This window comes from Pelodiscus sinensis, chromosome 31, assembly GCF_052426305.1.
Source record: "Pelodiscus sinensis isolate ZL-2025 chromosome 31, ASM5242630v1, whole genome shotgun sequence".
Lineage (NCBI taxonomy): Eukaryota > Metazoa > Chordata > Testudines > Trionychidae > Pelodiscus > Pelodiscus sinensis.
Window position 1 is genome coordinate 6,716,406 of NC_143082.1, and position 16,221 is coordinate 6,732,626.

The 16,221-nt window shown below is 50.6% G+C and overlaps 1 protein-coding gene across 4 annotated transcripts in view; it reads right to left on the reverse strand.

Moving 5' to 3' along the window:
- The window catches only part of EVI5L (ecotropic viral integration site 5 like), a 61,409-nt gene that overhangs the window by 16,058 nt on the left and 29,130 nt on the right, over window positions 1-16,221 (reverse strand). For 3 of the 4 annotated variants that reach the window (XR_012896643.2, XM_025189155.3, XM_006132023.5), the window contains exons 11-14: window positions 15,698-15,751; window positions 14,163-14,195; window positions 7,548-7,688; window positions 1,404-1,532 (exon numbers count right to left, since the gene is read on the reverse strand). Coding sequence is in view for 3 of the 4 variants with exons in the window: in XM_025189155.3 (XP_025044940.1) it covers window positions 1,404-1,532; window positions 7,548-7,688; window positions 14,163-14,195; window positions 15,698-15,751 (357 nt within the window). In the remaining variant the exon portion in view is untranslated. The remainder of the gene's footprint in view (window positions 1-1,403; window positions 1,533-7,547; window positions 7,689-14,162; window positions 14,196-15,697; window positions 15,752-16,221) is intronic. The other variant, XM_025189157.3, reaches the window with a different exon arrangement.

The following is a 16,221-nucleotide window of genomic DNA, read 5'->3' on the forward strand; positions in this document are numbered from 1 at the left end:
GGTTTCTTGCACAAGAAACCCCTATGGCTAAAATGGCCATTAGAGATTTCTTGCGCAAGAGAGCATCCACACTGCCATGGTTGCTCTTGCGCAAAAGCACATGGCAGTGTGGACACGCTCTTGCTCAAGAACTCTTGTGCAAAAAGTTCTTGCGCAAGAAGCCTGCAGTGTAGCCCAGGAGCACCTGTCACTGGCCTAAATCCACATCTCAAATCAGTGACTCTCTCAGGCCAGATCCCCAGATGGTGTCAGCTGACACAGCTCCACTGACATCAATGACACTGTGCTGATTAACACCAGCTGAGCATCTGATCCCCTGTGCCTTTCGTCCTGGAAGACCCCAGTGCATTCTGCTAACTGCACACAGTTCCCTTGACTCCCCACGTAAATACACCCACTCTCTAGGGGGCACTGCAGATGGTTAGTTACACATTGGATGAGGATGGACAATCCCACATCCAGCTGAAACAACAGGGAGGGTTTAAGCAGGCAGGAGCCTTTTACGGTACTGGACCCAAAGGGCTGGGCTAGCAGCCCCACTTTTAAGGAAAGCATCACAGGATCTTTGACCCAGAAGCTGGCAAAGGCCTCAGTTTTGCACCTCGTGCTATAAAAGTATCACACGCACAGCAAGTTGTAGGAACACAGGTTAAGTTCCCTGTGAGCTGTGCGCCTGAGCAGCTGCCTAATTAGCACTGTACAAAGAGGAGAGGAGGGCCCTCACCCCCAACCTAGCCTCCGGCCTGGTGGCTGGGAAAGGGACGGCCTGAATCAGGCACCCCTCCCCTAGCCTGAAGGCAACCATGGCCCCACCCCAGCCACCCCTGGAGCAGCACAGCAACCTACCATGGCCTGGCCCAGACTTCACTCCTCCATGGTCAGAGTGGCCTGGGCAGCCTGTACCCCACCCCTCATAGCCCAGGCAGCTCAGGACCCCACCCTGCTGTGGCCCAAGTGGCCTGGCCCTAGAGCCCCTGCTGCAGTCGAACCCTGAGCCCCCCACACTTCACCCTCTGCTGCAGCCCTACCCCAGAGCCTGCAGCCCAACCCTTTACTCCAGCCCTGAGCCTCTCATCCCCAGCCCCACCCAGAGCCTGCAGCCCCACCCCAGAGCCAGCACCCCAACCCTTTACTCCAGCCCTGAGCCTCTCATCCCCAACCCCACCCCAGAGCCTTCAGCCCAACCCTTTACTCCAGCCCTGAGCCCTTCATCCCCAGCCCCACCCCAGAGCTCACTCACCACCTCTGGGTCACACTCCCCTCCATACTGGTGCACATAACAAAATTCATTCCGCTCAGGGGCAAGGAAAATGAGAGGGAACACAGGCTGCTCCTCCCTTGACTCCCCCCGCAGGTACGTTTAAACAATGCTGAAGCAGGGACTGCTCCCTCCCCCTACACACCTTTTCCATGTCCAGCACTTTGTCCTGCATCTCCTTCAGCGCACTCAGCGTCTCCATCTCCCTCAGGCGCGACTGCTCCAGCTCTGTCTCCAGGTGATTCACAAACTCCTCCGTGAACCGGGGGTTTCCCTGTCAGGGAGCAAACCCCCCCCAAACCAGGCATTGTTAACTGGGAAAAGGCTCTTTAGCATGGAAACCATGGGCCTCAGGAACCCCTCTAGAAAGAACAAGGCCACTCTCGTTGAAGGGGCCATGCTCACGCGCACTTAGTCAAGCGCACCCCCCAGTCAACGCAGGACAATCCGGAGAGCCCGCTGGAAGGGACCCCCTTGCACAGTCTTGCCAGGCTGAGGAGCATTGCTGGGCAGTGGTGGGGGAAGGAGGGAGGCTCCCAGGATTACAGATGCAGCTCTGCTCACTGGAGGTCCTGATCTCCCCATAACTAGACAGCTCTGCTCACCTTTCCTGCCTCCCTTGGAGACCCCCCCCAACCAGCTGGCCACTTCCTAGTGACTCTCTGGAGCAGGACTGTGCCCGTTGCTGCAATGCAGCAGCAGGGGTGGTATGTGGCACTCGGTAACAGCCGTGCAGGGCTACGCTGAAGGGTACAAGAGGTGAATGAAATGTTAGTGTGGCTGGGCACCAAGGTTAGCACAACCACCCCTGCAAAAAGGGCCAGGGGATCATTCGTGTCCATGAACTCTCAAGGCCTGGGGCTTGTCTCATCCAGGAATCCCAGTGAAAGCCAGAACGGCGCCCATTTCCCTGCAAGGCCTCACACTGGACAAAACTCTTCAGTTCTGGGCCCCCCACTACCAAAAGGATGTGGATGCATTGGAAAGGGTCCAGCAGAGGGTGACCAAAATGATAAGGGGGCTGGAGCATATGGCCTGTGAGAAGAGGCTGAGGGATTTGGGCTTCTTTAGGCTGCAGAAGAGAAGAGTGAGGGGGGATTTGATAGCAGCCTTCGACTTTCTGAAGGGAGGTTCCAAAGAGGATGGAGGGAGGCTGTTCACTGTCTCAGTGGTGGCAGAACAAGGTCTCAAGTTTCAGTGGGGGAGGTCTAGGTTGGATGTTAGGAAAAACTATTTCCCTAGGCAGGTGGGGAAGCACTGGGATGGGGTCCCTAGGGAAGTAGTGGAGTCTCCATCCCTAGAGGTGTTTCAGTCTCAGCTTGACAAAGCCCTGGTGGGTTGATTTAGTTGGGATTGGTCCTGCCTTGGGCAGGGGGCTGGACTCTATGACCTCCTGAGGTCTCTTCCAGCCCAAGGATTCTATGAAACTGTCCAGCACTCAGCTTCTGGGGGCCCATTAACATAACACCTGGTCAGCTGGGACAGGCGTGATTCCTACTACTGCCTTGTCAGTCCCTGGGGGCATTAAACGCAGCTCCTGTCGCCGAGCTGCGCTCTCCCCAAGGGGGGCAGACACCTTGCACCCGAATGGGGTGGCTGTTCTGGATTTCATGCTGTATTTTCTCCAGTGGCCATGCTTCGGGGGGAAGGGTGGGGGGTCGGGAGATTAGGCATACTCAAGAAATGGGCTGGCCATGAGGCTGCTCAGGCTGCACCCTGGGGCTCCCATAAGGGCAGCTGGGTGGGGATACCGTTGCTGGCTGCTGTAGGTTCTCCCATAGTGGGATCCAGGTGGCTCCTCAATCTCTCCCCCCCCACCCAATCTGAGCAGAGTGCTATTTGCCAGAACACGCCTCAACCACAGCAACCTCCGCTGGGGGGAAGGCCGGGGAGCGCTGGCATTGCTCCTACCCACTGTAACCGTCTGTGCTGTCGCAGCTGTTGGCAGTTCATCAGATAAACAACAGCTTGTTTTCTGGAGGAGAATTAAATGCGATCCAACCTAGCCCTTGGAGGGAGGGGGGACTCCTCCTTGCAACCAGCTGCAACCTCAAACACATGCCCTGTGAATTTCGGAGCCCTTTGGAGTGGAGGCCTCGCATTCAATCCTACGCCTCTGTAGATGTGGTTTGAGGTTGGACTCAGACCCAATCGGGACTGATTTCTGGTTCTGCTTTGGTCGGACAGGAGACTTGTGCCAGCAGGTCCCCAGCCGGTGTATGAACCAGCATCCTTCCATTGGAGTCAATGGGGCCAGGTCCCCGGCTGGCGTATGAACCAGTATCAATCCGCAGCTGGTGGGATGCTGCATCAGGGTCGGTGGCAATTTACATCAGCTGAGGTTTCTAGCCATGGCCCCAGTTTGGCCTCAAAACTTAACCCAGCACCAAGGCTGCATGACAGAACCATCATCTAAGAACCTTCCCCAGCCAGATGGCCCCATGCTGAGTGAGTGCAGGTGCAAGGAGAGCACCCTACAGGAACTTTTCAGCTGGGGCGGGGTTGGGGGCTGACCATCAGTGCCCAAGGGAACATGATGTGGGGACCTTGGTGCCTGCCCTCGCCTCTGTGGATTAGATAGGCCCCAGGAGGGCCAGTCTGATCACTCAGCTCATTGCCAGCCAGTGGGAGGGGACTGAGTCGGATCCAAGCTGGGTGAAAGGCAGGCTGGAGGGTCTGCGGCCAGTCCATGTGACGGGAGACGCTGGGGGGTCTCAGAGCTCATGCAGGGACACACACTGATTGCTGGGATGCGCTCTGGAAGGCATCTCTCACCACTGCCCATCTGCAGCACTGGGGAACTGACCCGTTGCACCGAGACAGAAAGAGGCAGGAGGCGTGGGGAGTTGAGGTGGTTCCGCTTTCTATGATGCTGTGGTTCTCCAGTTCTTTCAGTCTCCTGAGACCCAACTCTCCACTTCCAACCCTGCCCCACCCACCACTTCGCCCTCAAAAGAACTGTTAGGAAGGGCTGTCCCAGCCCCTGGTCCCAAGGAGCCACCGCCTTGTGCAGGGGCCTCTGCCACTAGAGACAGATCAGTGGTCTGCCCTGGTGTGGTAAAGCCCTGTGTTCTCAGCAGCTGAACTCAGAGCCTGTGAATACCCCTAAGGCTGGAGAATTAAAGATGGGAAAGACCAGGTGGGTCATAGCTGCTCATCCTCTCCTGGATGTACTGGTGCTTTGCTGGCATGGGCCATAGCAGCCTGGCATGTCCTTGGAGCTGCCCGAGAGAGCGCTCTTAGCAGTGCAGAGGTTTGGTGGGAGAGGATTCCCCCATTTAACACAACCCATGGTAACAGACTTCTCATAAGGAGCAGTCCATGTCAACCGGCACCTTTGGTTTATGCCAGTGGCAGCCTCCCAGCACTAGGAACAGAGCCTAGGAGTCGAGCGAGCCCTGCTGGGGGCTTTCCCCTGGGCTCTCACGGAAGAGCTGCCGAGCATTGTTTCCTCTCTCCATCTGGTGAGAGATCTGCATTTTTGGATGGGGTAAAAACGAGGGACATCAGTTGCACAAGGGGCGGGATTCAAAGCCTTGCCTGCCCTCAAAAAACAACGTACTACTTGGCCGTTTCCCCACTTGCAGGGACACCTGTGAGACTCAGAAGAAAGCCCTGCTCAAAAAGCTGCTGCCAAAGGGAGGGAACAGGTGGCCAAGAGACTGGGCTCTTGGCAATATACACATGGTAACCTTTGCATGGGCGTGTGAGATCATCACAGCCACCAACCGCCCCTCCCACACACCCTCAGCTTGTGCTTTGCTTTCATCTGCGTAACCTGCACTCAGTGGCTCAGCCCTTACTTTGTGGCAGCTCTAAGGCCTACAGCTGTGAACAGGACAGGCCCCAAATTATTTCAGCAGCAGCAGAAATCTCTCTCGAGATTAGGGACAGAGCGAGAGACAGCCCCTAACCCTAAGAGCTCGCTGCTTGAACCCACAAAGGAAGGAAGCATTGTTATCCATCTTTTACAGGTGGGGAACTGTAGGCCCAGAGCCATTCGGGGACTTGTCCAAGCTCTCTCACAGAGCCAGCAACAGAGCTATGAATGGAATCCAGATCTGAGACCCAGACTAGGTTTTCACCGCAAGGCCATCCTATATCCTTCCTCTCCAGTTATTTTCACAGTAGAGATATTAACAGAGCAAGCTCAGCCCCTGGCGGGCACACTCCAGCTCTTTGTTAGGGCAAGATTTGAACGATTCAGTGTGAGTAACACGTGTGCAGCAAACTGCTCCACCGGTGCAGATCACCAAAGCCACCTTTGTTATATCCCTCATCCCCCAAGGCCCCTGCTGCCACCCATAATCTCGTCTCCACCCCTTCTCCCAAAGAGGAAAGTTTTACAATAGACAACAGTGACCAAAGGGGATCCAGCAGAGGCATCATCAATGATTATTTTTTTTTAAATCAAAACCAATTTTTTTTCAAACCATCTCTTTTAAAAGTACGTATTTTTCCTTTTTTAAAAATGAACCTATTTAAAAATCACAGGGAAGTTACGGCAATGCATGTTAAGGCCTTAATTTACTATCTTCTATTAAAATAGATTTAAAAAAACATTTAGTATTAAGCAATACGTTTGCTGCTGAAGTTTTAAAGAAGGTCAAACTGCTCATCTCTTGGAAGACACTGGCTCAGCACCTGCAGCCAGAGTTTGTTGAGGAGGTTTTGGCAACAGCATCTTCTCCAGGTGCAAACAGAACACTGTCTTGATTTCAGCTCAATGACTAGTTCACTGAAAGGTAAGAAATCAACTAGGAGTTCAAAAGGAAGAAAACTTGTTTTCCTTTTCCAAGCTATGAAATAAAGCTGGATGTGAGAGGTTGGGGCTTCTACATCTAAAATCTTGACGAGACAAGGTGGGTGAGGTGATATCTTTTATTGGACCAACTATTGTTGGTGAGAGAAACAAGTTTTGCATACACTCTACACTAAAATCCTGAAAGGACATTTTTACCAGAAGCAATTAATTCAATGCACCGTCAGATAATACTTTCTTTGTTTAATAAATCAATTATTTTTAAATGCAAAATGTGGTTTTAACTTATTTTTCTCCTTATCCAGCACATTTAAGTTTCTTTAATATTTTTAAAATGCTTTTTCTTTCAATATTTTAAATTAAATTGCAATTTCCATCCAAATAGAGTTTGACGAAAATCACCAGTAAAACATTAATCATGTAGTAAATAAACACATCATTTACCATCTTCAAACGTTATAAAAAGGGAAACATTGAGGGCATATATATACTTACCAGCGGATCGATTTTCTGGTGTTTGATTTAACGGGTCAAGTATAGACCCGTAAATCGAATGCTGAGGGCAGCTCCTGTTGGTGTCTGTACTCCTCGCAGTCACGAGGAGTAAGGGAAGATGATGGGAGCATTTGCTCCTGGTGGCCTGCCACTGTGTAGACACCGCCAAGGCTCAGCTTAAGGTAAGGTAAGGTAATTTGTGTATCTTACTTAAGCCAACCTTTCTGGTCTGTTGTAGACTAGGCCTACGACTCTATGTAAGTTCTATAATTGCATAAATAAATGCGTGTAGTTCTAGTGCATCCTGCTGGTTAACAAAAAGAAGTTTTCAGTAAAAAGAAGCTTCAAATGTATGGAAAGCTTCTCATTTGGTGCAAACCAACATGTTTTAATGGTTACCAACCTATGGGAATCAACACCTCCTTAGAAAAACAATTAAAAAGCACAAATGCAAAACACAATTAAATCAGCTATTTACATCCAGGTTTCCAGCTTGCATGATTAAAGTGGGTGGTTTAAATCACTTTGATTTAAATCAATCCAATGTAGGCCCTGTCCGGAGACTATGGATGGTCTTGTGGTTAAAGTAAGGGCTTAGCACTGACGAGAAGGAGGTTTGAGTCCTAGCTCCATCACAGGCTTCCTGGACACTGCTTTGTGCCTCATCTTCCCTGTGAGTAATATGGGGTACTGATGCTTCCTTTGCATCACTGAACTGTAAACTCCAGGGCAGGGAGCATCTGGCACAAGAGGGCCGTGGGTGCTCCCCTAATAAAATATTACAGTCTCTTCCTGCAGCTAAACGGCAGCCCCGTGAAAGTGTGGGGTGCAGGATTCCATCATGTGGCAATACCGTACCCAGCCAGATGGGCAACTGCACTAGCATGGGCAGGCCCAGCTGCTATTTGCTCAGCTAGTCCAGGGGTTCTGGTAAGCAAGGCAAATCTCTGCATTTTTAGTACCACTTGGCGTCCTTGCTCACGTGCCTACCCTATGGCCCGTCAGCAGTGCTACCCTGGCCTGCCTCCTCACCTGCTGGTCCTGCAGCTGCCGGATGGTGCTCTGAGCCTTCTGCAGGTTCTCCGTGGCTGAGCAGCACTGTTGCTTCACCACCGCCAGCTCTCGCTTGATGATGTAATTCTCTTCGGCCTCCTGTGCTCGGGTGACTTGGCCCTGAAGGGGAAGAGGAGAGGGAAAGAGGATGTCAAAGGAAACACCTTCCACATGCTCCATGTGCATCTGCATGGGAGCTCTCTCTTTGGGCCACGTGCAGTTCCTGGGATCATAGCCCAAGGGGATCTGGTTTACTGGTCAAGCAGAAGGGAACTGCCCCCAGGGCTGCCTATCACTTGGCTCTGTCAGCAGCTACCCAGCCTTCCAGTGCCACTTAACCCTGCTGTGGGCAAGGTTACCACTTACCACAGGGGCTTGCAGCTAAAGCATACAGAACTGGGAGTCGGGACTCCTGGGTACCTCTGCCAGCTCTGGGAGAAGAGCGTGGTTGATGGGAGTGTGGATGAGGGAGAGGAGTCAGGACTTCTAACCACAAATCTCAGATCTTGCAGGGAAGTGTGACGGAGTGTGTGCGCTTGGGGGGGGTGCTGGGTATCAGGACCTCTAAGGTTCCACATTGATGCCCTTGGGACCAACACTTGCCTGCTTTACAAGGAGGCATACAAAATATTAATGCTCATCCCTTTTAGACCAGTTTCCACGCCCCTGCCATAAAGTGCTTTAGAAAGTGGTTAACGTGGCACTATCCTTATTTTACAGATGGGGAAACAGGCACAGAAAGGCAGGGGAGGTGACTGGCCTAACTAAACTCATGAGTGAGCAGAAAGCCCAGGATTAGAGCGAGAAAGCGGGGGGGGGGGGGGGGGGGGGAAGGGTTCATTTATTCACTGATGTGCTTGGACAAAACATGTTTCTTACCTCCTCCAAAAATCAGTTACTGATCAGACTGGCCTGGGAACATGGTGCTAGCAAGAGGATGAAAAACCAGAAAACCAGGATTCTCAGCACTGGGAGACAATGTCTCCACTGGCTAGAAGAGAGAAATAGCTCTCCTGATGTGTATTTATTTTACTCGGAAGGTGGGGGAGCATGGTGCAGTGCTTAGAGCAGAGGGGAGGGATTGGGAATTAGGGGTTATTTGCTCTCCCACTGACCCTCTGCCACCCTACTGGAGCATTCCCTATCCCACGGATCCTAAGAGTGAACATCAGGTACTGGCGACTTTCCGATGGGTGAAAAACTGAAAGGTCCAAGAATATTGTAGTGGGAAGAGGGTCTGGTACAAAATCAGCACTAAAGGTTGTTTACCCTGTGGGGGATGCACGTGCCCAGTGCCTCGTCCAACGCAGATCAGAAAGCTGGCGTATGCATGTGCATGGGGCCATTTACTCTGTGAGATCATTTCTGGGTGTGTACTCCCCCTAGCTCACTGCCAGTGGGGGTCATTTACTCTGCATGAGTGTGGGGGCAGTGCCTAGCACAACAAAGCAATGTGATTGGTTCCAGGTACTACGACCATCTAAATGTTAAAGTCACCCTAACGGTGCTGAGAGCCAGCAGTGCGCGCCCCAGGGAGAATGAGCTCTGTATGTTTCCTTGAAGCCTCTACTCTCAGCTCCACAGGGTTGCTTGAGCCCTGTTTCTCTGAGGCCAACTGGGCTCTCTTGCATCACCAGGGTGCAGACATGGGGTCCCATCTCAGGGGACAGTCTTTGTTAAAATCTGCCCTCGTCGCCCCTACGTGGCTACTAGCTACTTCACCCCAGAGGTGGCTGCATTTGCAAAGTACTGTCTGCAGCTGGGGCAAGGAATGCTTTGGAAGGTAAATATAAAATATTAGTACTAATGAGACGACAGCTCTGTTCTCACACCAATCCTACAAACAATGCCAGCCCTCATGCCCCCCACCCCTTTGCCTGGTTCAAACCGCTGCTCACAGCTCTGTGATACTGTGAGCGGGACATGCAGGAAGGATTAAACCTCTTCTCTGGGTGAGGAGCTGGGGCTTGCCAAGTTGACGGGGGTGGCCCTGAGAGCTGGGCCTCCAGGTGCAGAAAGCCATAGGGGACAACTTTTTGATCTCCAATTGAGGAGACTCCTGAGCATGACCTGGATGAGGCAGAGGAGGAATTACCTGCCCTGGAGCTTCTCTCTTCCTCTGGCCGAGACCCAAACTTTCATGATCTGACAGTCCAGGACCCTATGCCCCACCTCTGCCGAGGATGACCCACTGGTCTCATGACAGACTCCCCACGGCTGTGCTACCCCCGCAGGGAAGAGTTTTTGCCTAAGAAGAGCTATTGGACCATCTCTGCTGTTCACTGCTCTGGCAGCACAAAGCAGGCAGAGCCAGTAGTGTAGAGGTGCTGGACTAAAAGAGAATGGGGCCCTGTCTGAGGCTGTCGCTATGCAACCAAAACCCAGTGGGACACGGCAGCCGCCCTTTGTGCTCTCCCACAGTGCCCCCCCCTTGCTTGGGGAAAGTTCTCCGTAAAGCTCCTCAAAGCTCCCTGCCAGGGTTCTACAAACCTACTGCCTATCAGGCTGACCAACATGTCGCACCCTTTCTTTGCACTGCTTTGGTTGGCTTGCAGTCAGCTGCTGTCTCTTTTCTTAGATTAGAGGAACATTCAGGGGTGTGTGGCACGTTAGGCCAGCCCCCACAAAAGGCAGAGATGGAGCATTACCCAGCCCTGGCTCCACCCCAGCCCCACTTTCAGCCTGGGCCCCTGGCTGCAGTTCTCACTCCAGATTCACCCCCCAACTGTGGCCCCAGCCGCAGCCTCAGGCCCCTGTCCCTTTCCCCCCTCCTGGAGCTGCAGCCCTGCTCCTGACTCAAGAGGCACATGGACAGGGAGGCAGGGACCCCAACCCTCAAAAGTTTGGGGGCCACTGTCTTACATGGGGAGCTCCGAGGCAGGGACTATTGTCCCATTGGGTGTTTGTACAGCAATTGGCAAAATGAGAGTCGGAGCCATTACTGGGGCGCCAAGGTGTTACAATAATACGAATAATAAATCAACGTAGCTGCACCAATGCAACTAGTAATAACACATGGCATTAGAGTAACATGGGCGTTAAGTACCAGATTAAGTGGCACTGCAGCAAAATAGAGGTGTGCAGTGATTTAATTACAGCAGTTTAGTCACATAGGCTGTGTCTAGACTACATAGTTCCATCGATGGAGCCATGTAGATTAGACAGATAGGCAAAGGCAAATGAAGCCGCGATTTAAATGATCGTGGCTTCATTTAAATTTACATGGCTGATGCGCTGAGCCGACAAACAGCTGATCAGCTGTTTGTCGGCTCAGCGCGGCAGCCATGTAAATTTAAACGAAGCCGCGTTCATTTAAATTGCGGCTTCATTTGCCTTTGCCTATCTGTCTAATCTACATGGCTCCGTCGATGGAGCCATGTAGTTTAGACGTACCCATAGAGTAGATCTACACAGCATGCTTATTTCGAAATAGCACATCTACACTCCAGGGAAGCCTCAAAATTCGTCTGAGGCAGGCTTCTCTAAGGTGGATGTGCTACCTCGATTTACAGCCCCATGAGGCACCAGGGAGGAGCTATTTCAAAATAGCAGCAGTGGAGCATCCACACTACCACTATTCCGAAATAGCTAAGTGTTATTCCTTGGGGAATGAGGTTTACAGATTTCAAAATAAGCCATCCGTTATTTCGAAATTATTACAATGGAATTGCCATGTAGACGCTCGCATTGTTATTTCAAAGTAATGTCATGCAGGTGAATTTCCTTAAGTCAGACAGGGCCAGTTATTCCTTATCCGTCCCATGACTGTTTTCTGGCTTCATTTGCAACTTCTATACATGAAAGTGAACATAAAAGAACAGCACGACAAACTCAAAACCATTGTCCCTGCTCCCTGAAGAGAAATGCCCGCACATGTGAACATTTTCCTCAGGGTTGTACCAGTTTAACTAAAACCACTTTAGTTACATCAGTGCAAACCCATTACACTGATAAAACTCAACCCAAACTTGTCAATATAGCTTAAAACAGGAAGAAATTGTCTTAAATGTGTCACCTGACATGTATCTACTTAGTTTAAGTGTCTGCAGGGGCTTGTGCTAGTTTAACATCACCCCTTCAGTTAAAGTACCTTGGAAACTGTCATGCCTGGGGCTGAGATGACGTACTCAACCTGCACAAATGGCTGTATTCATCCTAGTGAGTGACTGCTGGTGGGGATCACAGCCATGGCGAGGTGGGCATTTCAAACTCTGTCCTTGTTTTGATTGGGGTGAGGTACACCTGGGGTCCTTATCTTCTAGTTCTTGGAGTCAGGGGCGATGGATATCAAAGTTAATCAGCCCCCAACCTCATCGCCCAACACTGCAGGTCTCTTCATGACAGTGCTTGAGTGACCGCTATTAACTAGAGCTGCGTAGGAGATATAGTAAAACAAGGTACATTGCATCTCCATGTGGGACAGGGGCAATAATGCCATGCAAAGGCTGCTCAGATGGCAGCTGTACACTGCATACCGAAGAGTCAACACACCTTCCATAGGAAGAGCCACACGACTCAGACTAAAGGTCCATCCAGCCCAGTCTTTTGACATTGGCCAATGCCAGGTGCGCCAGAGGGAATGAACAAACAAGTGTGGTCCACCCCTCTTGCCCATTCCCAGCTTCTGGCAAACAGAGGCTATGGCCACCGTCCCTATTCATCTTGGCTAATAGTCCTCCATGAATTTGTTCTTTTCTGAACCCACTTCTAGACTTGGCCTTCATAACATCCTCTGGCAAAAGCCACAGACTTGACTGTGCACTGTGTGAAGAAATACTTTTTTGTTTGTTTTAAGCCTGCTACCTATTAATTTCATGTAGTGATCCCTAGTTCGCATGATATGAAGTGTAAATAATACTTCCTTTGCTTTCTCTACAGCGGTCATGAATTTATAGACCTCTCTCATATCCACTGTTTCTTGTCTCTTTTCCATTCTGGGAAGTCCCTGGCTGACTGACAGATGTTCTATACACCCCATTGTTTTTGTTGCCCTTCTCTTCACCTTTTCCCAAAGTTTTTTTGAGAGAGGGTGACCACATCTGCATGGAGTATTCAAGGTGTGGGTGTACCACGAATCAATGCAGAGGCAACCTGAGGCAGAAACACCCACCCTACAGGGTACCTTGAATCTGTGTCGGGAGCATAGGTACAGAGGTAAGTTCTACAGGAAACACAGTTCTAGTAGGAACCCACTTTGGTCAGGTTTGCTGCAAGAGATCACGGGCTGTGCTTCCCACTCCCCTCCTTGTACCCTAGTAGTTAAAGGGTCCCTAAATGTGCTTTTCAGCACCCGGGCATTTCTAGAGTCCTCCAGCCAATAGCTCGTAGTGCCCCCCACTCACACCTCACCTTGGCCCCTGTCTGATGTGAAGGGGCCAGGTTGGGGGCTGTAAGAACTATTTTCTCTTCCCTACTCCGTGCTTAGCCAAAGACTGCCCATATGAATCCTTTACAGCATGGTGTCAGTTAAGCAGCAAGAATGGGGTTTGGATCAGGAAACCTGAGTGTCAATGCCCCCAGCCTCATGCTGGCTGCACAAATCACTTCACCTAGTTTCCCAGCTGCAAAACAAGGATACTTTTTGCCCACACTTTGCTGCCTTGCTTAGCCAAGCTGCAAGCTCTTTGGGGCAGGGCTGACTCCAATGTGTCTGCACAGCATCCAGCTTGAGTTACTAGACTCCTTGTACTGGAGTAATGTGGGAAATAAGATCAAGGGTTCTTAGCTTTTTGCCTTCTGAGCCACTCCCATCATTCTATAAAACTCCGCAGCCCATCTGTGCCACAATAACAGTTTTCCTGCATATAAAACCAGGGCTGGCGTTAGGGAGTAGCAAGCAAGGCAACTGTCTGGGCCTCATGCCACAGAGGTCCCTACAAAACTACAATGACCAGGGTTCAGCCCCGGTTGGCAGGGCTCAGGGCTTCCCACTTCAGTCCCATGCAGTGAGGCTCCAGCTTTCTGACCTGGGCCCCAGGAAGTTTAACGCTGGCCCCTGGTTGGTGTCCCCCTGAAACCTGTTCATAGCCCCGTAATTGAGAACTACCGGTTTATTCCACATCAGTCATGGAGCAGGCAGGCCTGGAATTCTTAACAAGCTGGGCTGGATTTAAGCAGTGAATCCAGCTTACTGGCTGGAGTACCTACCTCCTGGAAGGCCTAGTTACACATTTCAAAAAGTTTGCGTCTCAACTACAACTTTTAGTCTGCCTGAACCCTAAAGGCCAGATCATCAGCCAGTGGAAACTGAAAGCGCAGTGCTGTGAGTCAACAGCACTATGCTGATTTACAACCACTGGGGACCTGCCTCCTTATTTTAACAAAGCTTTGCTGATTTACAGTAATTGAGGCACTGGCCCCAAATTCTTTAGCATATGTGGCTAAGAAGTCCCATCCCCCATCAAGGGACTCAAACTTGGTGATAATGGAAGGCTTTACTTGCAGCTCTTTGGATCTGGCGTGGGAGTGCTGCTATGATCCCGTATGAAGAGAAGTGGAGCAAATGCGACCCATACACATAGTAGATGCGGTTTTGTTTCTGGATTGAAATGTGAAACCGAGAAAGGAGAGATGAAAATAAAGGATTTACAGTACCTGGATCAGTCTGTCTGCCAAGGCAGCACTCTCCTAGCGGAGATCCAGACAGGGAAGGAAAGATGGAGAAGGAAAGAAAAAAAAAAAGATACAACAATAACAAGGTCATTGCACAAGCGCTCCAATCACAGGGAGAAGCACAGAGGACAGCGAGACTTAAAGCAGCAGGAGGAAAGAACCCAGCAGAGCCCAGTGAGATAAACGCACCCACGCAGAGACATCTTCCATGCCAGAGCAATTAGGGCAGGAGAATCCAGACTTTTTGTTGCAACAGGGCAGCCTGGCAGGAGCCACCTCAAATCTGCATGGGAATTTGACCAACAAGTATATCCCTTGACCAAGGGCTAACTGCTTGTTGTGTTCGCCAGCAATAAACCTGCCACTTATTAGCTGGGTCTGAGCCCTGAGGTTCCAGAGAGACAGAGAGCGGCTATGACATAGGCTTCAGGGCCATATGCTGCCTGCAGTCCTCGAAGATGTTCTCAGTGACATCCTACAACATTGCAGTAATGAGCAATGGAAAAATCCATGGCAGCCATAGTCCTTGACAAAGGACATGCCACCTGGAAAGATACTATACAGTCCTGTCAGAGAGAGGACCTAGCATCGAGAGCCTGATTTTACAGAGGCTTTTTCTTGCTGAGGTGGATGGGAGCTGCAGGGGCTCAGGACCTAGGAAGACCAGGTCCACAGTGCCAGCGTGCAGGACAGTGATATACACCAGTTAGTAGATGAAACCTCAGTCATGCATGCAGCCAGGGAGCCCCGGGTAAATCAGGGATTCTCTCTGGTTCCAGAGGTTTCCCTTTTTAGCTTTATTGAAATCCATTTTGTAAGGTCTTTTTTTTTTTTTTTTTTAAAACACAAGAACAAAATAGTGTGAAGTATTGTACAGCATGAGGCAAAGTGACAGAATTAGAGGCAGAGGTACAAAACCCAGTGGCAGGGCAATCAAATCACTTGCAGGCCTGGATAAGTAAGTTTTAAAAGCCACACATGGGTGTGATCAGTGCCACATGGAGGGGAGGGGGGGAAAATCAGGCACTGTGCTCAGTTCCAGAGATACTCTTTTACAAGTGACCTCAGCATAGCTTCAGGACTGGGACTCCATATATTTTTTATTCTGCAATTGAAGATTTTTCAAAAAACAAAACAACCAAACAATCTAAGCATCACTTCACTGACCTGGCAAGTAAGATTTAGTGTTTTAGTATCTTATCCAGATCACAAGACATTTAAACACACAAGCATCACTTTAATAGTCACCCTGAAAGTAGTCTAATCCTTGCTCCTTGACTGGGCTCCAAAGCCTTCTTTGAAGAGCCATCACTATTGTTGACAGTGCATTAGACCAACATGCCAGGCAGTGCTGTGAGCGTATGATGCAGGCTACATGGCCTGAGCTAACAGTTGCCTTTCCTGGGCACGTTTATAGTGAGTTGGGCCAGGCGACTGTGCAATGCCTCATTTTTGGAAGCCAAGCTAGTCTGGAAGTGGAGGAGGTGGATTCGCACACGGCCCGGCACGCCCCTCACCTTCTCCAGGGTCTCGATCCTCTGCTTTAGGAGGCGGTTCTCAGTCCGGAGCCTCTGCAGAGGAAGAAGTGAGACATCAGCAGGAGCTTCCTGTATGCAAACCTGGCCTTAAATAGGCTGGGTCTGCCCTCTACTGGGAAATAACTGAAATCACAGCAAGTGAGGGACCACATTCTGGGTTGCAGAAATCCCCTTTGCCATTGCTTTGGGTTAGGCTCCAAGTTCAGCCCAAGAATGAAGCAGTAATCTCTTACATTTACATAGTGCCTTTCATTCCCTGGGAACCCAGATGGTACATATAGGGATCACTTTGCTCACCTCTGAAGTGCAGCTGTCTCTGGGGTGGAACATGGCAGCTATTTAACAGCATGCAGTACCACTGCACAAGAAATGAAGGGGGCATCTGCTTCAAGTTGCTGGGGAAATTTCTGTAGCCAAGTGCAGTTAGTGTCACACATGCGAAAGGCCACATTGGAGAAGGGAGCATCTATAACCTCTGACCCAACAGGCCTAGCTTTGAATAA